A 24,269-nucleotide genomic window follows, 5' to 3' on the forward strand; every position below is an offset into this window, starting at 1 on the left:
AATATTACATATAATACATAATAATATATGTAACACACACATATATTTTGGACAAGCCCCAGTCTGATAGAACAACCTGAAAAAAATGACCATCTATCGAGATAAGGTCACAGTGCGTGATCTTTCTTTTTATCATCTCTATTTATTATGTGTGCATGTTTGCTACCAAATTCTTACCTTGACACAAGGTGGCATGGTTATATTAAGGTTACACAGTACGTGTTGTGTGTCCTCATACTTGGTGCACTTCCGCAGAAAAGACAAAAACCCGGAGGCATCCTTGTTACTGTCTCTGACCTAAACATAGACAGAAAACAGGTAGACAGAGACGAAGAAAGAAAAATAGAATAGAATAATGTGGAGTGAGGGAAAGGAGGAGAATGGAAAGACAGAAAAGGATGAGCAGAGAAGAGCGGGAAGAGAAATTGAGCAGAAAAGACAGAATAGAGGAAGATAAGATGGGCAAGAAGAAGAAAAAAAAATCAAAAAGAGCACTAGATCCCTTAACAGTTGTCCTGAGCATGTGGCGCAGTAACATGGGACGAGAAGCAGGGGGAAACAGGGATGGAAGCAGTCCACAGGCAGGCAAGAGGGAGAGATTTACCTGCACATTTTACCTGGACATCTGTCAGACCAGACAGTTACAGAGTGACCGTGAGAGAGAGAAAGAGAGACAGTGAGACAGACACATACAGACAGGCAAGGCCGCAAGATAGGAAGGCAGGCAAAGAAAGTGAAGGAGTCACAGGACATGCAAACAATTACCCAAGAGAGTTGACAGCTAGACAGGTAAGTTGTTTGTTGCTTGGCTACCAGTATTCATCAAGCTGATTCTGAACAATACTTGACTTATCACATCGACAGACACAGATGAACGGAAAAACAGTGATATGGAAATTACATAAATATGGTCACGGGACAGGCATGGAACGGCTCGTACACACAATATATAACATATACGATCAATAGAAGAACAAATACACAAGTCATCAATGTAATGTGGAATAAAAAGAGATGAAATTATGATGCATTTGATAAAGAACTTAAACACAAAACAAAAACACCCTATCAAATCAGATTGCTGGTTTTTATTACCTTTACATTTCAAACAAACAAAGCACAATGAAAATGAAAAAAGAACAAAAGGACTCACAATGACACACCATGCCAAAAGCTAACTGAAGAAACTGAGAATCCCGAGATCCGATGAACAACCTGACATTCCAATATTTCTAATGTTTATCTTAACTTTACTGCCTGGAATATCTCTCAACTCTATGAAAAAAGGTAGCATATTGCAATTATAGTGCACCAATTATACTGCTGTGTTTAATATGCAATGATTGCAGAGTGAGCACAGGACTGTACTATTACCTACGTGTTTACATCACTGATATGAGAGTGAAAAGCAAACACAAAAACCACCATATGAACGCAGTGTTTGAGTCATCGGCAGGTGCTCATGAGTGTAAATAACTGGTGAGAAGGTCCTTGACATACTGTATCCAAAAACTAAACAACACACACTTTTGCACATGTATACACACACACACAAACAAACACACAATACTGTAGCAACACGTAGCAAGTGATAAAGAAGCAGGCATATGAACAAGCAGCTAGGGACAGACCTTGACAGAGACAGGCAGTCTGTTATCTCGGAAGGCCTGGAAGCTGAAGCTACGAGGCTGCTGAGTGGCCTTCCGAATGGGCACCAAGTTCCCGGAACACTCCAGGTAGAGAGGCATGCCCTCCATTAGCTGTGGAAAATATAACATAAAAGGGAAAAATGGAACTGCTTTTTTTCTAATAACATTTCACAAGCACTCGTTCATAGGGAATTTATGCAGATTTCTCATGATACAATACGCTGTACCCAAAAAACCCAAACAAAAGAATGATCCATTGTCTTTCTAGGTGCAGCAAATGCAATCTATAACAAAAATGGCAAAAACAAGGGCAAGAAGCAGGTGTTGTGCCAAAAAGTGATTGTCTGCCAAAAACTGATTTCTGGTATTTGCCAAAAACTGATTGCTCGTATTTAAACTGCTTTAAGTAACTTGTTGGGCTATAATATGTGAAACATACAGTATGTCAAATGCATCCCTCATGGATGACCACAAACAACATTCGTGTAACAAGGTAGAAGCCGCAATCAGTTTTTGGCAGCGACTTTTATAGAACCTTTATTTATGCAGTTAAAAAAAATCTCATTAACATTAAAAATGTATTTTGTAAGATTAAGTTGGACAGCAGAAATGGCAGCAAATATTACAATAGTTCTGTAAAAATACTTTAAGTGGGGATAAAGGACCGGATTGGTTATAATGTACCGGTAAGTACAATAACACAGAGTTATAAAGATACTTGAAAAAACAGATAATTTTTTAATTCTATATATAACCCCTTTGTAGTCTATTTACCAACATGCGTAAAGATATTACACATTAAAAATACACGGAAACATTGGAAATCAGTTTTTGGCAGGCAATCACTTTTTGGAACAACACAGGTATACCCTGGACAGGTCACCGATCCATCTCAGGGCTAACACACAGAGACAGACACCCATACTTTAGGACAATTCAACATATTCATGTCTTCAGACCGTGGGAGGAAGAACATGCAAACTTTACACCAGGGGTCTCCATCCCCCGGTCTCCAGACCCAAACCGGACCCCGAGAGGGTTTTCCCTCAGACCGCAAAGCATTTCCTCATTTACTATGTAGCTAGATATTTTATTCCTGCCGGCTGCCATGGCTAACTTTTGAACAGGCGTGATGGGCAGCTATGTGGATCAGTGACTTTCTAGTCCACACTCCAAGCCAGCTGGTGGCGGTATTGCACCACCAACCACCAAAAAAAACGCTAAAGAAGAACAACCAATGCGGGCCCTTCAACACAGGTTGCTAAGTTACAGCTTGGGAGCTTGCACTTGCCGACAGTAGAATGATGACTTGGCGGTGCACAGTTGAATGAGTAAAAAAAGATGGCTTTATCAAAAGCATGTATAGTGGACTATCTGACATTTAAAGATGAATGGACAAAATTCGCTCACAGCTGACTAATGAACATTTGCATGCATGCTTAAGAACTGCATTGACCCCATTTCACCCAAATTTTAAAATGCTAGCTGCAAATGTACATGCAAATTTCTCTCACTGAAGTGAGAGCCAGCACTGTTTTGCAGTATGTTTTAAGTTACATGGTGTTGAGTTTGTCAAACATATTTACTGCACCGTTTTAAAGCACTTCTTAATTTTCCTGAAAATTGAGGGTTTTTTTAGGTGAATTGTTTGCACCTTAATGTTGTCCCAAAAAGTTTATTCTGTTCATCTGGATGTAGTGTTTTCAGTCATCCAACTGATTTTTTTAGTGTCAGCTGACTGCAGGTTTCCCCAACGTTACAAACAGTACCTTTGCACAATGACTAGCCCACTGAATGAACAATGGGCTGTGAGGTCAGTTTCTTAATCATTAAAATCCAAATTGTCATGACCATTGATTAACAACCACTGATCAAAGCCCATTGATCAAAGACCATTGATCAATGGCCATGAGTACCATTCACAGAGAGTTGGGGAATGGCTGCAATCACAGCGTTGTAAGATAGCGAAAGATGTACCCTTAGGCTCGCTCATCGATTCAAAGGTGGTCTTTCCCTTTTCCCATTCTTCTTCAAAAGTCACTTGGATGAGTAATGAAATGTTTCTCCCACTGAAAACGGTTCGTCCAGATGAACAGAAACAACTTTTTTGATTTGGATTTACCTGGATGATTGAGCATGCATCAAGACACCTTAATGTTGGGTTATGTGCAATAGATGTGGTAAAGATTATTGCATGATTTTATTGTTAAATAGTTTTTTGTTTAATATTAGTACTTGAACTGGATTACACTTTTCGGTTCAGCAGATGATTTAATGGCATATGAATAATTGATCAGTAGTTACAAGGCAAAAGTCTATATTGTTAATTAAATGTTAAATAGAAATGAAAGAAAATAATTTTGTTGGGTCATTTAAAGTGTTCGGAACCCAGATTGATTGGATGATGGAGGTAGTGAACCTCCTGTTATTTTAGTTGGGGACCCCTGCTTTACACAGCATCATTCAAACCCAGGACCTTCTTGGTCTGAGGAACCAGTGCTAACCACCACACCACGATGCCGCCACTTTTTAGAGAACTTAAAACGAATCACATGTTCAACTGCGCTCCTTAATAAGCTGGCTTTCTGTGGCCTTGCCCCTGTGCGCACCTCAATGTCTCGACTACGGGCCACCTCGGTGAAGTTTTCGTGCAGCTCCAGAGTTTTGTCCATCTTGTCATCTGTCATGCAGTAACAACGCAGGCGTCCCTCACGTGCCTCATTCATCTTTGCAAAAATAACAAACTTGGCCATATATGGGACTGCCATTAGCTCCCTGTACAGCAGGTTGGCAAAGGTGACCACCTCCGCCGTACGTGGACAGTCTGCCAGCCAGAATCTGGATATAGCAGGAGAACAGAGAAGAATTAAACAAACCAGCTGGATCTAAATCCAGACGTGTGCAAGAGTGCAGGAAAAAAAGTTGACTGGGAACATGCTTGCACAGGTGTTTACTGAGCTCACCTTGCAGACACATTGGTGGTAAAATTGGCACAGTTGTTGGCGTACATCAGCTTGGTGGTTCCAGTGATGTCCTCCCACTGAGCTGGTGCTGTTCCACCTGGATTGATGTGCAAGTGTTGGAAAAACTGTCCCATTATGTTGTCTAAGTTGGACCTTCATCAGTTTTATTTCCTTTCTTTGTTAGGTCTCCCACCTATTATCGATTATCTAGTGACTGTCTTTTTGAATATATACATCCAGTATCCTGGCTTCTCCTTTTTGCATCATTTGTTTAGCGTCCCTTTTGTATGACTTCCAGGCAGTTTTGTTGGTCATTTTTTCACTACTCCCTGTAATGACTCCCACACACTGAAGTCCACACTATATGACATTGATCTGATAAACTTGAGAAATATTTCTAGTCTGCTGCATGAAAATTTAATTGTCTTACAATGATAAAAGCAACTGAATCAAGGCTAAGACAGACAGCTGTTGTTCCTCTGCTGTTTGTCTGCTTCCTGTGTCCTCCTTGGCTCAGCTTTAACAGATGGAGGACACAACTTACACAGAGACATGATTGGAATCTCAATCATTTTGTTAATGTGCATGTTTATTTCCGTCTGACAAGATTCTTTGCACGTAATTTTATGCTGCTTTTGCTTTTACTTGATTACCAGTTGAGTACTCAGAAATATCCTTTTATGTTGGTCGTCTTTCTCCAGAGACGGCTCAAACTCACATAATGTAAATACAGTTTAAGTCGAATTTAGACTGGTATGGTATTTTTTCGACTTTCCTCTTTTGCTGCCATGTTTGTTTTGAGAAGTGCATCTCCATGTATGACCCCTGCTTTGCATATTAAAACAGGAGATTAGAGCCTTTTATATTGTGATGTTTGAGTCAGAAGTACACCCACGTGTCCACTGCCATCAATCAGTTTTGTTAGGGTCCATTTTAGTGAATTGGTGCTCTGATTTTCTTTGCCCCAGTATTTCAAATTTTCCCCTTCACCACCATAAAGAGTCATTTTAAGGTTACTCTAAAAAGTCAAATTGGTAAATAAAACTGCTTAACACAAAAAAATATATAATCTGGTGGCAGATCATTTTGTTTGTACCCTAATGAGAAAGGTAATAATTCCTGAATACAATCCTAGGTATCTCATGTTTGTTACAAGAAAAAACAAAATATAAAAAGGGATTACTCTGTAAAGTTATTCCTACCAATGACACTGCAGAGAAGACGCAAGCTGGTGGTATCACCCTCGCCAGCATCACGAGGGCTCTCCCTCCACGACGGTGGTAAAGGAATCCGCAATCCGATTGGACGGTGAAATTTGCGTCGCCGAGGTTCGATGGTAACCACTGGGCTGAAGGTGGCCTGGTTACCAAGCTGCCTGGTCAGCAGTTCATCAGGGATTGGTTGTGCCTGATGTTAAAGTGTTAATGGCAAAAAAGGGACACTGAGGACATGACGAAAAGACAGGAGGAGAAGGCTGCATACATGGAGAATGGAAAAGATAAACTCAAGCACAAATAAAACATAACAGAAACTCCACAAGGATCAACAAACAATTAAAACAAAATGTTTAAAAAAGGAAAACAAACCATAAACCATAAAAGCAAATGTGCAATAGGCTAAAACTTCAAATTCCCAATCATACTCACACATGCAACAAATTCATAAACTCAGATCAGTGCATCAGCTTGGTCACTGTGGCTCACAACTTAAATCGGGGAACTGAGGAGTGACGAATGGCTGGATAAAAAGGAAAACAGACGAGCGTAGCCAAAGTAAAACTCATGCAATCTTCTTACGTACATAACATTAGTGCCATGACAAAGAACGTAAACGATGTACACTCAAGTGACCAAGCAACAGAAATGAAGAAGCCATAATCCTTCATAATCTTTCTGCTGTGGAAAACAAAGCCAAATGTAGGTGTAGTGTGAAAAGAGATCAGTCAGCATGAGTGTGTGCCAAGTTCCCAGACGGGTGTCTGCAGAGGTCTGGATGAGTAACAGCCAGTCATACATTTGCCAGAAGCTCCTGTTTGGCAGGGCAGACACCACGTGTTGCAAACACCAGAGATGCTTCTTAAAGGTCAGGCAAATTTTGAAAATGTTCTAATAAAGTATATAATTTTTCTATATTAACCTATTCTATCAATGAAATTCTTATTGACAGTGTTTAAAAACTGAGAAAATCTTCTTCCTATCGGTTTGATATCACTGTTTGTTACAGCTCTATTTTGTGAAGTAGATGTATTTTTTTTACATTTTCATTGAATAAACCAAAGCAAATTTATCACAATGAAGTGCAAGGCAAGAGAAATTTACTTTAAAAAATGTACATGATTTACAGTAATACCAATAATAACTGATGCTACATCACAAAACACTGAATGAAATATAGATTTACTATTTGATGGGATATCTCAAATGACAAGTGATGACCTTTCTTCTAGCATTAAGGTTTATAGTACTGAAATAAATCAGTCTGCCTCTTCACGTCTCGCATCAGGTCTCCATGACTGATAGCAAAACTCAAGCATTTTCAGACTCATTGGTCAAACACACATAACATCAACTTCATGGCATGAAATCTGTCAAATCTGAACTCGTAGACTGAAAGCAGCACAAACAGAAAATGAGGCCAGAGGTAAACATGTTGGCACAGTCTTGGTTGTTTTCTCATTTGAACATCTGTTTTTGTGTTGAACAATCAAGCAATTATGAAAAGTGTACATGTGCAAAGCCTCTTTTCAATTCATATTCTCACCTGCAGTCCCAGCCTCACTCTTTTGGTGACAGCAGTCTCAGGGAAGATGGCTTCAACTTGGGGGACCAGCTTACTGGTCAGCCGACCGCCCTCTGGACCAATGAGATCACTCTCCTGCTGTATGCGAGACACTACTGCAAAGTAGAGGGGGAAGTCAGTGGAGATCATTCGACGGATTCTCTTCTTCTCCAGCTCCTCTTGGCTCTCCAAGTCTATATTAGGTGAAATAGTGGAGATAAGCAGAGAAAAGAGATAAAGAGGAAAGAAAAAGAGGGTAATGGTAGGTGTTAGGATACATGTCTAGCTGAAAATTTCAGTCTTAAATGAACACTTTGTGGGAATAAAGCCTGTCTGATGCTGCGGAGGCAGCTTCTGTGTTTAAAAAAAACCTTCCTATGCTTGTCTTCTGTAACTCCAGGGACATACATCAAGATTAATACAACCCCTCAAGGTTTCCCTGACAGGCGACATCCATTACAATCCCACTAACCTTCATCCATGCCATTCAGAATAGTTTCCAGTACTTCGTCGCCATAGCGATTACGATGTTCCTTCCAGACCGAGCCGTTCTCACTGCGGAGCACCACAAGCTCTCTGTCTCCTCGTCCCAGTGAGGCAAAGTGAGGGATTTCTACTATCACTGGTCTGTGAATGAAATGTCAGAAAGGTTTTTAGAAAAAGGTAGGAGAGGTGCATATTTTATCTTCTTTTTCTTCGTCTTTTAATGACAATCTATAGGTTTTGGGGAACAGAGAAGACTAAATGCTGTAGTTTTGAAAGTCAAATGCATTTCCCTACTTGCCTGGTTTGGTACTCATCAGACTGAGGTCTGCTCTGCGGTATTATTTTATTTCACAGTGTGCCAAAACATTCTAATTGATGACTCTGAACTACAGGCCAGCTGGTTCAGAGCCCAGACTAACATTAACAGTACAAGTTATCAATGTCATTTGCACTAATACACAGCCTTTTGAAGTGCATGTTCACAGCTTAGAAGATGCAACATGTGTGACTTCTAAAAAACCTCTGCCACTTGATTGGTCAGACCTGGTCCTCTTTAAATGAGCTGATGTCCAGAGACGACATGTTTATGAATGCTTTTTATGTTTCTCCTTGCATGGTTAGAATTTTAATATTGTACAATAAAAATGACCAGTGCTCACGCACAATGGTTTTCAGAAATGCTTGATACATCATCCCAGCATGACTCTGGACCTTTCAGCATTGGTTTTCAACCTAGTCCTTTGTGTACAATACTTTCTGAAGATTTTTAAAAATATTTTTAAGATAATTTGTACCGTAGATGATCCCCATATTCTCTGTAATTTTACACTGTGATAGGTTAGTTTTAAACTGCTTAAATGACTATTTTCCTATAAATACCCCATCATGATCTAGTCTTGTCCATTAAATGGCACAATCACTGAACTTGTCTTGGACATGTCATGTCTATTAAGAGCCACGCAAATACATGCACATATAGGCACTCAAATACACACAAAAGTATTTTGCTTTGACTGTAAATGCACAGTCAAATACGATCAAATACAGTTAATAAACCAAAGAAAGGTCTGATTTACCCAAGGAACTGCATACTGGACGGCCCCAGGGAGATGATCCGGCTAGCGAGGCCCTCGCCCTCCACTAGTGGAGGAGGCGTGGTCAGTTTCTGGGGTTTAACGAGACGGCAAGTGATGCGCGTCGGTGCAGCGCAGGTTCGGGGAGGGATGATCACTCGTAGTCCATGGTGCCTGCTGCCTCGCATGGAGCCCCCTCGAGCATCCACCATGAAACTCACCAGGAAGCTGAGTTACATGGTGCCATAAATTAAGAACATGTAAACTTTACTTTATCAACACACATTTAAACATTAATAAAACACGACAGAAAGAAAAAAAACACAAAGACTGGACTTTCGTCAGGGAAATCCTCCAGCTCTACGAGATGGGAACAGATTATTCATGTGCTGTTTGTTCAGCAGTGTTTTGAATTGATCTGGTTTGCCCGCTCATGGTTTATGCTATTCATAAAGAAGACATCAATTGACTGTGTAGGCGCTCTTTTCATTTGCTTGTCTGGATATGACAGGAAAGAACGAGTGATCTGCAGCAATGCTCAGCAAGAATGATGTGAAAAGATTTGAAAGAGATCCCGATTCTGCTTCTCCTGCATTATACCGGTGGCTTAATACAGGTGTCTCTATGTCTGAGGTCATCTTTTCATACTCACTATTTCAAAAGCTGACTCATGGAGGTACAGTTACAGTAAATTATGACTTTGCATAATTGATAAATTAAAGTGTTTATTGCTGGAATACAGTTCCTTTAAATATAAGATATCTGTAAATTTGGATTGTGATCATCGTGATCATCACTGATAATCATTACAACCACCATTTATCTTTTGGTATCATACCTCTATGCAATAACATTAAAACATAAATGGACTGCATTTACCTAGGCCCTTTTTCGTAGCAGTTTACAGAGCACTTTAGATTGTATATAAGTAAAGGATGCTATTGTCACATAAACTATCACCTCAGTAGATGAATTGATGGAATCGGTTGCCAGTTTTAAATGTTAATGACATTAGAGTTTAAACAATTTTGTTAATTATAATCAGGTTAAGAGAAAAATAGATGATAAATATAATATGCTTTTGACTATCATCATAGGCTTTTAACAAGTCTGCACTATCTGCACTTTTTTTTTCTATTTACTTTTTTGTAAAGCCAGAAATTTCAGTCTGCCAAAACACTATAATAAGAATCCTGACAAGAAGCATCGACGACTGATACTGTTTAACATAAAAGCAATTTTAAAAATTTGGTTTAACGGGGAAGAAAAACATTTTAATAACTCACCCAGTGTGAATAGGGCTGGCTACAGGGCTGACATTGTCTGAAGTCTCAGTAGCTGGACTGCTTGGGATAAGAGAATCTTCATCATATTCTTTTGGCAAAGGGACGGGGGTGTGCTGAGGTCAGAGAGGGAGAAATGAAAATGGAAAACGGTGAGAAATTGAGGCCGTAAAACAGCTATGACTGAGAAGATTAAACCAGAGAAAAGTAGGAGGGAAAGACTGATATGAAAAGAGAAAGAGGTGATATAAAACATGAAGCAGAGAGAAGACCATAATAAAGGAAGAGGTATGAATAAAAGTCAGAATCTGGTTCAATAATATAAGTTAGTGATATTTCCATTTGAATATATGTCTTCTATAGCCTCTTTTTTGCACCTTAAAAACTTCATTCTGCACAAGAAAGTGATTGTCAAGCAATGTTAACTTAAATTAAGTGTCCCTTTACGAGTACATACAAGTATGTAACAACTACGTAACAAATCAATGGCTTCCTATTCAAAGAGGAAGCTTAGTTTATATACTTATCAGATCCAACTAATCCCAAATAGCTAGAAGAAATTAGAAAAGTATTCAAATGGGAGCTCAGGTCTCAGGAGGATAAGATAAAGTAACAAATGCTTACAAAGCCACTCTTAGTCACGAGCTAAGCATACCTGATCCAGCATAACTGTCTCTGGTGACACACAGGGGATCCTGGGAATAGCAGGAGAATATGGACTGTCGAAGAGGAGGTAGGAATAAGGTAAGACAAGAAACCATCGCTGAATATGACACCGCTATCAAAATTCTAATAAAATCATATGAGCTCACTCTGCTGCTTCTCATAATCTAAGGTAAGGATAAATGAGCTATGTCAGTAATTTAATCGCCAGCTCAAATTTCATTTTCAATTATATCATATTAGGCATTCTTCACATAAAGACTCCTCGTCACACCACCTCACACTGACTTACGTGGTGCCCATGCCGCCCTCAAAGTCTCTGAGGGTCTTCTTTGGGGAGAGAAAGTCATCATCCTGGTCCTTAAAATCATCAAGCTTCAAATAGCGAGCTCCGTCCATCCCCAGCAACTCGTCTCCTGTGGTAAAAATGTAAAAGAAATGTTTAGAAAGAACATGGAAAATGAACACAGAGAAAAATAAGTGGTAAGGAACAGGTTGCAAGGAACACATAAGGAAGTAAGAGAGAAAAGGATGACACCAGGGGGATACGGAGTAAACTTTAAATTAAGGACAAGTTCTCCCAATAAATATCAGTTTATCTCAATACATTTCAAGTTGTTTCAAAATGTATTTTATGAGAAATGCTCTCAAAACCTTGAACTCTCTTCAAATTCGAGTAAAATCAATTTTGATATAATCCCCAGATGAAATCTGTAATTACTACTCCACCATCCTTCCCATCCCTTCACCAAACCACAGAAAAAAATGGCCACAAAGCAGTTCCAAACATTTTAGTCCAAGCAATGGAGTCAAACCAACAACAACCAGAGCCGATGGAAACCAAAGTAGTGAAAGAAGAGGATTGGTAAGACAGTGAATATCAACACAGTTTAGGACACTGCATGGACAGCAAACTGCAAGGCACCTGGTGACAGCTTTTTTAGTGAGCATGCCCATTAAAGATGAAATCACATGTGGTGATGGTTGTTTCTGTGTAGGAGAAAACACCTTAATTATTAAATAGGAATGATACTAAAATAATAATTATAACAACAACTTTAAACCGCTTCACAAGACAGACACTTTAGCACCCATTCGTATAAGCTGTTCAGGAAAACAAAGCAAAAAAATGTTAAAGAAGTAAAAAGTGAGAAAATTAAACAAGTATAAAAACAAGAAAACACATTGCAAAAGGAAAAAATGCTTCCAAAACGTGTTGAAAAGATTCGAATTTGGTTTATTTTTTCTAGATTTTTAAGGCAGGCCGATGACTGTATAAACTGGAGCTGTTTGCTGGAAAGTGTCACAGCTTTGCCACAGTATGTGTTTTATCCGTTTATGGATCAATTACACTGTAAAAATCAGGAGGAACAGCAACGCTGCACTGCAAGGGAGCCATTTAAATTTAAATACAGAAATATTGGAGTTCTGTCAATGATAGATCCATGACCAGATATGTGCTGGTAAAAGGAAAATGTTGTGACTACATGCTGATGACAAACAGACTTTTTAAAGAAAAAGCAAATCTCTGAACAAGAGGGAGAACAGGAGAGATCAAAGATAAGACAGAGAAAATAGAGGATAACAAACAGGGCTGGAGTCGAAAGTAGAACTGATTAGAAAGACATTTAGTGACACAGAGAAAATGAGAAAGTGCAACTGCAATGAAGGCACAAGTTTACGAGTCACCGGACCGGACAAGGCAGAGATACAGACACAGTCCTACCTAACGTTAGCTGGGCAACCCCTACAAGACAAATGGAAAAGGGTGTTATAAACAGTCGCACATATACAGTCAAATTCATGCTGGTACTTCGACATGTCAGTGTACTTCCCATGCGCTCGTCTTCTACCAAAATCAGAGCTGAAAGTTAATTATCAAAGCTGCACAGTTGATGCTTTTAACATAATCAAATAAGACAGCCTACCTTCATCCTCTGAAACATCCAAAATCTCATCTACAGTTTCGGGGAAACTCATCCGATGCTTCTCTGTCGTGATCTGTGGAGAACCAGGGTGGGAGTTAATTTGCAAGCAGTGAGGGAGCTGAATGTAATTAGGAAAACAGAGTTTGCTCAGTGAACATCTGATCATGGTGGGTCAACGTTTCTTCTTCATGTACTGGTGTAACTAGGTGAACCATGCTCACCGCAGAAACGGACTCCTCGGTTACCAGCTTGAGCACATCGATGACAGAGATGTAACCCAGCCTCTTAGCAATGCCCAGGGGAGACGTGCCGTTCTACACGGAGACAGATAATTAAAATTACTAAAATCATTTCCACAGATTTTAAGAACTTTATTCTTTCCTGTAGAAAACATATACTCTTGGGAAAAAGAAGTATTTTAGTGTCCTGTGAAAAACAAAAGTAGAAGATCTCAAAGCATTCAGGTGTTTGTAGACAAAATACCACAATCTTGCCAGGAGTCAACATCCCAACAGATTCTCTACAATTCTCAGAAAGTGCAAAAAACCCAAGAGCTACAGCTCTGATTCTACAGGTCTCTGCTAGCATGTTGACTATTAAAATCAACTTCAACAAGTATGGTTTATTTGATGGGGTTTCCGGGAAGAAGCCTCTTCTCCTTCAAAAGAACAGGACAGTATGGCTGAAGTTTGCCAAGTTGCATCTGAAGAAACCACAAGAGGTTTTTGGACAAACAAGGCCAAAGAGGAGATGTTTGGCCATACTGCTCAGCACCATGTTTGGCAAAAACAAATACCTCATGTCAACTGCCAAGCATGCTGGTACTGGACGGGTGATGATTTGGGTTTGTTTTGCAGCTTGGGCGCCTTGTATTCATTGAGTTGACCATGAAATCTGTCACATTTGAGGCCATCTGTCCAAGAGCTAAAGGTTGGCTGGTATACAACAGCATGGCCGCAAAAGAAAGGAATCAAGGTGTCACAGTGTCAAAGTGCAGACCTTAGCCTGACTGTAATGCTGTGATGGGACCATAAGAGATCTGTATCTAAATGAATGCCTGCAAACCTCCATAAACTAATGCAATGTTGTAAATTATAAAGTCATACAGCAAATCATTATTTCAAGTTGTTGCAGCTAAAGGTTGTTTTACAAGCTACAAGGTATACTTAGTTTATCATGACTGCATGGAGTCCTGTAAGAAATATAGTTTTTAGAATTACGGTACACATCTACAACATAAATAAAAAAATATGAAAAATGAAGGCAAAAGGTGAACTGATATATCCTACAGGCTGCAACAAACATATACTGGACAGTATCCACCATAGTTATACACATGTCCAAACTTCTAATATATCAAAACTAGTGAATGGAAAGACAAAAAAAAGCTATTAAATTTTGCGGTTTAATTACTAGGTCTTAAACTGCATCTTTCAGGCCTTTCATAAATTGTGCCTGTCAAAATCTTAATTTAAAATCTAACTAACCAATTAGGGCTGTCAGGTGTATGTAGTGATGTAAAAATAATCTCTGAACAAAGTATCAAAAATTAAAAATACTGATGTAAAATAAATGGATAGACAAAATAGGATGCAACATCTATTTTAGTTGGGGAACTCTAGCTCCAGAGTACACACTGAAAAAAAAAAGTTTCATTGCAACGTAGTCGCAGCAACTAAAAAAGTAAATAATAGTCCTGACAGTGAACACACATACATTGTGCATGTGGAAAAATGTTTACAGAGAAATATTTAACAGGATAGGAATGTTTATCAGTCAAGAGAGCGATGATGATGATGATGATGATCTGTGATCTGAATCTAATCTAGTGCTAACTATTCTACTGAAGGCAATTTCTTTATTTGTTATCACATGTTTGTTCCTTCAGAAAAACTGCTGCACAAGGAAGGGTTTAGTAAAGGTTTCTCACCGAGGTGATCTCATTGGGTTGGGCTCCATGTTTCAGCAAGAGTGTGACAATATCTGTGTGGCCCTGCTGGGCTGCCTGGTGCAGAGGGGTGTAGCCCATCTGCAGCAAAAAAGAAAGCGATAAAAAAGTTTTGACGGACAAAAGAAGAAACTAAATATGATAAAAAAAGGGGGGGGTGCTGACAAGGAATTTTACCCTTGTCTTGGCGTTCACATGAGCTTGCTGCTGCAGAAGGAACTTCACCATCTTGATGTTGCCATAATGACAGGCCACGTGAAGGGGTGTGTAGCCCATCTGAGCCAAAGAGAGAAAGACAGCAAGCTGTTGTTTAGTTGCTTTAGTGATACCCATTAATTGTCAGTCTAAATATCGGGCAAATATGTGCTTAGTCATTTGGCGCACAAGACTGTATAAAGACAAAAGATGCCATCTCTTCAGTTCATCACACACACATGGTATTTTATGTCTATGTGTATTCAGTGGAATCGATGTAGCTTACACGTGAAGCAGCATAAACAGATGCCCCCTGTTTGACCAAAGTGTCTGCGATGCCCACATGACCCTCCTGGGCCACAAGATGCAGAGGAGTCAGTCCATTCTACAAAGAACGACCAGAGGAATGAGCATCATAGTTTATCTATTGTTTGCACAGTATATTAATCTAATAATAATTTTAAAAAAGCACATATAAAACTACAGGAATTAAACTTTACTCTTTAGAACATGATCAATTCTCTCCATTCTAATATTATACCTTGTTTCCAAGATTTACGTTGGCCTGTTTGGAAATGAGCAGAGCCACCATGTCAGGCCGTCCCTCCTGTGAAGCCAGGTGTAGGGGCGTGATGCCTTGGAGGGACTCAGAATTGGGCGATGCCCCATTCTGAAGAAGACAGCTGGCCACCTCCATCTGGTTCTGCTTGGCTGCTATGTGAAGGGGAGTGTATCCATTCTGCAGAAAGAAACAAGGACAAAACAGAAATAAAAAAGTGGACATTGCTATTCTTCCAGCATATAACTTAAACGCTGCTGTGAGAGAGCACTTGCCAGTACAAAGTTTGCTATGCAAGTCAATGTATGCTTGAGAATCACTCTAATTTAGCCTGTTTTGTATGATTGTCAGTCATGGATTGGCAGGTTATGCTGGCCTGCCTCTAATGTGCACACACATATGTGTGAACATCTTACTCGGGCAGTGCTGTGTGCAGATCCTCCCTTGCTGACCAGGAGTCTAACAACATCCAGGTTGTTGTGATGGACGGCCACATGAAGGGGTGTCAGACCATTCTGTTAACCACAAACACACACACACACACACACACATACGCATGAACATATATATAACCCACAGATGCACACACATATGCAAAAAAACCACACAGAAACATGTATATATGAAACACATACCATGGTAATCAATCAATTAGCTGAAAACAAAATTATCTCGGGGTGGGGTCAAACTTGCAGAATGAACTGCTCCTCACTGCCTGTCAACAAAAGTACAGACTGGCTCACCTTCCCAGCTGCATTTGGGTTTGCTCCTCTTTCCAGAAGGAGTTCAGCCACATCTACCTTTCCATATTTGGAGGCCACGTGGAGGGGAGTGAAACCTTTCTACTCAAATGAAGAAGAAGAAGAAAAGACTAAGATGTTTGTCAAAGATTCAGTTGCATCTGTACACCACAATGTTTCTGAATATGGGGTTTTACTATATGTAACTATTTGTGGCTATCTGTGCTTATATTTAGCTGATAAAATTATTTTAAATTATTTAATTTAGCATAAGACATACTCAAATAACCTCAACGGTCATCTTTTGCCAGAAGCGGTTCAGTTAGCAATAAAACGCGGTCTGCACTAACTGAGCATTTAATCTTAATTCTGATTTTACCTTTGTCATCTTTATTTGCTCCGCTCCAGCATCCAATAATATTCGAATAGTCTGGACATGTCCTTCACGTGCTGCAATGTGTAAAGGTGTGTGACCTGCAGTTGTAGCTGAGTCAGGGCTGGCCTTGTGCTCAAGGAGCAGCTTGACAAGCTCCTTGTGGCCCATACGGGCTGCACAGTGTAAAGGTGTCTGGTCATCCTGGACACAGAGGACAATGAGTTTAGTTCAAGTTGGAAAACAGATACAGCTGAGCATCGGGAAATTAAACATCATGCCTAATAAAACCTGCCACTGTGTACATGAAACAGCCTTTATGCATTGTTTGTGACAACTTAAAAAGATCAGTGATTGACTGATAATTGCTGCACGATCATTTGTAAGTTTGTTTTGGGTGCTGAATAAGGTACTATTACTAGTAATAATAATAATAATAATAATTTTATTTATAAAGCGCTTTCAAACAAAGTGCTGTACAGCTATTTGAAACTGAAAAGATAAATAAATAAAAGCGATACACAGCAATAATAATAATAATAAGTTAAAACAGTAAGAATTCAAAAACGAAAAGCCGTAGAATTAAGACATGTAAGATAGGGTGAACAAATGTGTCTTCAGCTTAGTTTTTAAAACCTCCAAAGAGCATGCCTGCCTAATATCTCGAGGGAGGTTGTTCCACAGAAACGGGGCATGGAAAGAAAAAGCACGCTCTCCAATTGTCTTTTTTCTGGCTCTAGGAACCTTTAGAAGGCCAGAGTCCTGAGTCCTGAGCACGGGATGGGACATAATGGTGTAAAAGGTCAGAGAGGTATGAAGGTGCCAGTCCGTTTAAAGCCTTGTAGGTGAGCAGCAGGACCTTAAAATCTGCTCGAACCTGACAAGGTAGCCAATGAAGAGATCTCAGTACAGGGCTAATGTGCTCAACTTTCCCAGTTCTTGTTAAAATGCGAGCAGCTACATTTTGCACCATCTGTAGACCTCTAAAACTTTTCTTTGGTAGCCCAGAAAGAAGAGCATTACAATAATCAATACGTGAAGACACAAATGCATGGACAAGAACCTCTGCAGTGTCGCTTGACAAAACTTGTCTGATTCTGGCTATATTCCTCAAATGATAAAAGGCGGTCTTTGCACCCAGAGGAGCTTGTAGAAATATTTGTTTTGTGTTTTGTTTTGTTTATTTAGTGGCATGGACAGGCTGACCCTCCGTGTTCTGCTTGGAAGCATTGGTAGTACTACTAGTACTACTACTCAGCTCATACCTTAGCCTTGGCATCCACTTGTGCTGAGTTCTGGAGCAGGAACTGAGCAACTTCACAGTGTCCTGCTCTGGAGGCCATATGAAGAGGAGTCTCCACTTTCTGATGTAGATAAATACAGGTAGTTACTCAAATGACAAAATAGCACCCCAAATGTGTATATAAGGGTCCATATGTATACTGACATTTGCAGTTCATCCATCTGTAACAACCTACAATGAAAAGTTTCTATATTTATTTATTTTGAGTTTTAAAACTTTCTGATAAAGTTCAAACACACATATTTTTTAAAATTTAGAGTAAATCTTGTTTTAATCCTCTATCGTAGTATTAAAGGCCATGGTTCAGATTGGCCTTTTAATTTCAGTAATCCAGTAGTTAATTATTATTTAATATGCATTCCACAAAACAGATCTCCAAAGGAGTGACTTTATTCCCCTTTCAGTCAGATTCAATTTGTTCTGTTCTGGGATGAGAAAAGCAGTGCTCACCACATTGGAAGCATTGGGTGAAGCCCCTCTTTGGAGCAGGTTTTTCACTATGTTCAGATGCCCCATGAAAGCTGCTACATGAAGAGGAGTGAGACCAGACTGTGAACAAAAAACAGAAAAGAAAAGCACATCAAACTCATGCATTATAAATAGGCTAAATTACATTTAACCTCATTAGCCACGTCTGTCTGGCCTATGTGGATTACTATCAATGATGGTGGCAGCGATTTAGAGAGCTGTGATTAGCTCTGTCAAGTACCATACAACTGTCAGGGTGAGGGCTTGCACATCGGGATAAGGATTTGTTAATTTTTAGACCCTTTTCCTCGTGGTCACACCATCCTACCTCTGTGACAGCCTCTAAGGAAGCAGAGTGCTTAAGCAGCAGGTCCATAGACCGCATGTGGTTCTTCTTGCAAGCAATATGCAAAGGTGTGAAGCCATTCTGCAAACATAAAAAAATAGTAAAAAAACAGCTCAGAAATAAATCACAGTGCTGAAGATTTTTGACTTTTCAGTTTAAAAATGGGTTGTACATTTTCAACTCAAAATTACAGAAAACGTTATTTTTAAAGGACTTAATATAAAGATTTTTTTTTTCTTTACTAATTTAGAAGTTTGCTGAACTGAACACAACTATAACTCATTTAAGGGCAGAAGACAAAGCAATGTGAGCTGAGTTTATGCCAACTTTGAGAAACGGAGAATATCAAATTACTGCTACAGTTAGTTCCTCATTAACACAAGATCCTAGAATGTATGAATGCCATAGAGATCACATTCATTGCCTAAAACTTTCCACAGTAACTTAATAGAAATTATCTCAAAAGAAAACAGTTACTCACCAGAGCCCGTGCATTGGCTTTGGCCCCCTTGTCCAGGAGAACTTTGGCCATGCGATGGTGACCGCAGTGGGCTGCTACATGAAGAGGAGTTAAATGGTCGAGTGTGATATCATCAATCTCAGCATTGTACTGGAGTAGCTGCCTGACACAGTCCATGTGATCCCCCTGAGCTGCCATGTGGATGGGGGATAGACCGTTCTGTAGGAAAGAACAATACGATAGGGACTCCAGCGATCAACTGTAGGCTATATGGAGGCAGAGCAGGTTGGAGAGTTGACACTGACTGAGTCATCATGGGATTTTCTCAGTAGCTAAATGTGGAAAAGACTCCACATTAATGAAACATGCAGCCATGGTGATTGCTTCTCCTTCTGTCAGGAATCTCACCCTATTTGTAGTATGCTCATCTGTCACACCAAACTTCTCCTTCACTTCATCCATGAACTTCCTCTGGAGTGTTCCTCTTGTCATCCTGTCTGGCAGCTCTATATTTAACCTATGTCCAACATCGTCCAATATATCCACTATACCTCCTCTTCACATGGCCAAATCACCTCAGGCTTGCCTCTCTAACTGTGTCTCCAAACTGTTGAACCTGAGCTGTCACTCTAATAGACAAACTTTTGTTATGGACAATGAAAATCTAAGCATCTTCAACTCTGCCGCCTCCGTATCTGCCTCCAGTCTTTTTGTCACTTACCCTTTTCTCCAAACAAACATCATGGCTGGTCTCACAACTTTAAAACCTTCCCTTTCACTCTTGCTGCTATTCTTCTGTCCACCCTGTTTGCACTCTGTTCTTCACATCTCTTGTTCACTGTCTGTTACTTTGGATGGTTTGGATGGTTGACTCCAGGTATTAGAACTCATCTAACTTCACCACTTCTGGTTCTTGCAGCTTGTAGTTCGTCTTGCTTCTAACGACTTTCAGTCCTCTTTTCCACAGAGCATACCTCCATAGATCAGCCATAGTGCAATATTTCACAAAATCCACCTACCTTGGTTTTAGCCTGGATGGGAGCACCGTGTTCTAGCAGGATCTCAATAATGCGAACATGACCATTCCTAGCTGCACAGTGGAGAGGAGTCAGCTCATCCTACAAAGAGAGAAGTGAAGCAAATTAGACAAGAAATAAACACCATGAAGTGCAGACTAACAAACTCCAAAATCAGGCTGGGAAATGTAGAAGATGTTAAATTGCAGCTTAGTACCTTAGTTTTGGCATCAATCTGTGCTCCTCTGTCCAGCAATAGTCTGACCATCATTACGTTGCCCCTCCTAGAGGCTATATGAAGGGGTGTGATGCCATTCTAAACAATCAAAGTCAATAAATCAAGTCAATTTTATGCTTATAGTATAATTTATATCCCAGCTATATTTACATTAAAAGCTTCTGCATGTAGATATATATGTAGAAAAGCAAATCGTTATGTTTTATAATATTAAACTGACCTTGGGGGTAAAGTTTACATTCGCTCCTCTGTTCAGCAGCAGCTGGGCTACACTCATATTTTCATAGTGAGCTGCAATATGCAGAGGTGTGAAACCAGTCTAAAGAGAAAGAGAGAGACAGACACACAATGGGCATTAGCAAGCAACAGTTTAAAAATATTTACTAAATAAGGACAATGTGAAAGGTTTACAGATAAAAGAAGGAAGGAGATTACAGAATTTTCCTTAAATGTGTATAATTAATTGAAAGAACTTCCTTATCAGCTGCATTTTTGTGCTCATGCAACATCTTTTCTTTTTGACTGACTTATTGACAGTTTAGTTTACCCATACTCAGTGAATGCATACCTTGCTAAGAACATCAGGGTTGGGGTCGTTCTGCAGGAGAACTGCAGCAGTGCGCGTGTCATCGTTTCTTGCAGCAATGTGCAGGGCAGGGAGGCGGACTTTGCCCTTGGTGCCATAGTTGATGAGCAGTGCCACTACGTTTTCGTGGCCCTGCTGTAGGGCCACTGCAAGGGGAGTGAAGCCATCCTGAGGGAGGGGACAATAAGCAGAAGAGAAACAGAGAGGAGAGAAGAAGAAGAGGAGGTTAATTAAAGGACGAACCACTTTTTTGTCACTAAAAATAGACTGCAACTATTTTTTTTTTTGTAGGACTCTTACAATGAAAACTGTGCAACACACCAATTCAAGTATGTACATTGATAGGTGACAGAAAAGGTAGGCCAAAACAAAATGGAATGAGAGCAGGCATAATAAAGGGAGATGTTAGATGTTAGCATGTTAGAGACAATGTGATTTCAAATTATATCCTCTTGCCCGACAATTTCTGTTTGTTCTATCAATTAAAACCACTAAATATGTTCCTATTTATTTTCTATTGTTAATTGTATTTACATGATCCCGCAATGTTTGTTGACAATTAAAGTTTTGTTGTTGTTAATTAAGGAAATTTCCATTTGGTAAACCCTCTCGCATTGGCACAATTGTTGACTACTTTACACATCCTACAGTTTCTTATAATAAAGACCCATCATCAGTGTGGTTTGTCAGGAAACACCCAACAATAAACAGGCTGTTGAAAGACACATACCTCAGTTGGGAGACTTTGATTGGCACCATTTTCAAGCAGAAATTTGACCACTTCTAAATGGTTCTCCTGTGCTGCCATGTAGAGAGGACTGAACCCTTTCTGTTGGGACATAAATACATTTTGTAGAAAAAACACACAAGAAATGGACATCCACCTATACTGCAAGTGGTGATGTCAGAAAACAAACACACATATGCATACACATGTATACTACTATGCAAAAGTTAGAGCAGTTATGAACAACAATCCAAAGGTAAAGCCTGAGTCATGAAGAACTATTTTCAAAGCACCCATATTTTCATAGAGGCCTAATCCAAACATTATGCAGTTAGCCTTAGATTACATGAATGGACAGAGGACACTGATACAGCTAAAGTTTGGTAACAAACTTTGCCCCAAACAATCCTGCCTATTAATTATTAACTGCATCCAGCAGAATTGGTTCTGTCTTTAAAGCAAAGAGGCGTCAGAAAATTTTGTACTGCACTTTTTTAAAAGGTTAATGATGAATAAAAATTGCAAAAATAAAAAATTGTATCAGTTTTTAAAAGCATCCTACCTTTACCTTTATGGGTAAAGTACTGGATACAAAACAGGTGCTTATCTTTCCGAGGACACAGACGCACACATGTTTATGAGTACAGATACTATATATAAATATGCAGAGAAATGATTTATCAGCTGCTGTGACACATATTCAACAGGAACAAAACACGCACAAATGCACATACACACTCGACACACTTGGCTCATACGTTCAACCCTTCTACGCAGCTTGGGGCGACTCACATGTGACTGGGCATTAACATTGGCACCATAGTTGACGAGCTCAGCCACCACCTTCTCCTGCCCTGCCAGCGCTGCGATATGGAGAGCAGTGTTCCCTTTCTTGAGGTCACATAAAAAAACCACAGAGAAGGCGAGAAAAGAAAATTAAAGTGAGTGAGAGGGCAATTATTACAGCCTAATGGCCTAGATCGCTACACTGAGAACTCAACAGTGAAATCTAGTCTGTGTAGTGTGTATAAGATTAAAAAAGCTATACCGACTAAAAGCAGGAAAACTTTGTTTTAGTTTATTTAGTTGTTCATCAATAAATACCTTTGGTATAAATGAGAAACACTTAAACTGTCTATTTAAACTGTGTTTAAATACAAAAGTATTACATTAAAAAAATGTTGTGTATCTGTATTGTAAGTGTAGTTTTCCATTGGTCCCAGTATTTACAACTCAACTCAACTAAACAAACCCTGAGTTAAAATAGTAAAATAAGACAAGTTTTGGGAAAGTGTGGCAGTTACCACGGTTCACTCACTTCAAGTTGGAAACATAGAAACAGGGAGAACAGAAAAAAATGTACCTTTGTAGTTGCTTCCAGCTCAATGCCAGAATGGAGTAATTCCAAGACCATTTTGACGTGGCCTTCTTTAGAGGCGAGGTGTAACCCGTTAAGACCATTCTTAAGGAGGAAATGGAGAGATTTAGTTACACAAACAACTCCCACCAAAGCTATAATAGTAAAGCTTAGACATGAAAGCATTTTATGACCTTTGAGAAAAGGAAACAATATGCTATCCATGCTGTGGTTTGAGTATAATGTGTAGGACTTGCTGCTGAACATAATCAGACTCCAAAGCTTATACAGTTCTCCATCGGTTCTAACTCCACCCACTTCATTGACAGGTAATTAGGAAGCCACAAGAGGAGAGGATAGAAATGGTATTCTTCACTCCTATACCCCTGTGAGTGCAGCAACATATGCTCACTTTCTCTAGCTGTGCAGAACATCACTTGTCTAGTTAGAGTGTCTCTAAAAATAACGGATAAACCCACTGTGACAGCACGAGGGCTCAGTTCTGAAAAAATGAACTTTCTGATGAGACAGCTGTTTTATCTCAGCATGGTTTGTCTCTCTTTGTGATTATCTGTCTTTTTTGTGGCAGCTTAGTTGCACAGTGAATTACTGATGTTTGTAGAAGATGCAGTCTGCCTGTAGTAAACAATCTGGCCACCAGGAGTCTCAGTGATCCACAAACTCTCAGACTTCTGATCATACTGCAGTGTCACTCAATTCAAATGGGTAACAGAGCATCTCTGCGAGCATGCGCTCTGATGGGAAACACACTTTGTATCAAAGGCAATTACACACACTGTAACGTGTGAATGTCTGCTGTGTGTAGATGTGATTGAAGCAGCTACAGGGTGAGATTTCTTTTCTTTTTTCATCATAACACACGAATAATGGAATAGCTATGGAAATTAGTTAGGTAGGTACAGGTAAACCAAGAACAGCCTGTATTTCTGTAGCAAGGCCAGATCATTGCTGCAGAATCACATATAATATATATCATATATAAATATACCATGTCTGCCCTTGCTTTCATCATGAGCAAAAAGACATCAATGTAACAGTAAACAAATAAACATAAGATAAAAACAATATTTAATAACTTAAAAAATATCAGAATTGTGGGTATTAAATCC

At 39.5% G+C, this 24,269-nt stretch overlaps 1 protein-coding gene across 9 annotated transcripts in view; it reads right to left on the minus strand.

The window, feature by feature from the left end:
• Positions 1-24,269, minus strand: part of ank1b (ankyrin 1, erythrocytic b) — a 77,927-nt gene that overhangs the window by 16,839 nt on the left and 36,819 nt on the right. For 6 of the 9 annotated variants that reach the window (XM_085463382.1, XM_085463377.1, XM_085463384.1 and 3 more), the window contains exons 3-34: positions 23,146-23,244; positions 22,575-22,673; positions 21,786-21,884; positions 21,038-21,223; positions 20,690-20,788; positions 20,449-20,547; positions 20,235-20,333; positions 19,237-19,434; positions 18,738-18,836; positions 18,392-18,490; positions 17,904-18,002; positions 16,645-16,842; positions 16,269-16,367; positions 15,942-16,040; positions 15,508-15,705; positions 15,253-15,351; positions 14,949-15,047; positions 14,754-14,852; positions 13,045-13,137; positions 12,824-12,896; positions 12,622-12,642; positions 11,188-11,311; positions 10,888-10,951; positions 10,236-10,348; positions 8,953-9,177; positions 7,863-8,017; positions 7,373-7,584; positions 5,815-6,019; positions 4,613-4,709; positions 4,259-4,487; positions 1,632-1,760; positions 178-297 (exon numbers count right to left, since the gene is read on the minus strand). In XM_085463382.1, the coding sequence (XP_085319508.1) occupies positions 178-297; positions 1,632-1,760; positions 4,259-4,487; positions 4,613-4,709; positions 5,815-6,019; positions 7,373-7,584; positions 7,863-8,017; positions 8,953-9,177; positions 10,236-10,348; positions 10,888-10,951; positions 11,188-11,311; positions 12,622-12,642; positions 12,824-12,896; positions 13,045-13,137; positions 14,754-14,852; positions 14,949-15,047; positions 15,253-15,351; positions 15,508-15,705; positions 15,942-16,040; positions 16,269-16,367; positions 16,645-16,842; positions 17,904-18,002; positions 18,392-18,490; positions 18,738-18,836; positions 19,237-19,434; positions 20,235-20,333; positions 20,449-20,547; positions 20,690-20,788; positions 21,038-21,223; positions 21,786-21,884; positions 22,575-22,673; positions 23,146-23,244 (4,026 nt within the window). The remainder of the gene's footprint in view (positions 1-177; positions 298-1,631; positions 1,761-4,258; positions 4,488-4,612; positions 4,710-5,814; positions 6,020-7,372; positions 7,585-7,862; positions 8,018-8,952; positions 9,178-10,235; positions 10,349-10,887; positions 10,952-11,187; positions 11,312-12,621; positions 12,643-12,823; positions 12,897-13,044; positions 13,138-14,753; positions 14,853-14,948; positions 15,048-15,252; positions 15,352-15,507; positions 15,706-15,941; positions 16,041-16,268; positions 16,368-16,644; positions 16,843-17,903; positions 18,003-18,391; positions 18,491-18,737; positions 18,837-19,236; positions 19,435-20,234; positions 20,334-20,448; positions 20,548-20,689; positions 20,789-21,037; positions 21,224-21,785; positions 21,885-22,574; positions 22,674-23,145; positions 23,245-24,269) is intronic. The other 3 variants (XM_085463383.1, XM_085463378.1, XM_085463380.1) reach the window with 2 other exon arrangements.

The sequence above is a fragment of the Copadichromis virginalis genome, linkage group LG7, assembly GCF_057382275.1.
Source record: "Copadichromis virginalis isolate Kocher_CV1m ecotype Utaka linkage group LG7, C_Virginalis_male_GT1.1, whole genome shotgun sequence".
Taxonomy (NCBI): Eukaryota; Metazoa; Chordata; class Actinopteri; order Cichliformes; family Cichlidae; genus Copadichromis; species Copadichromis virginalis.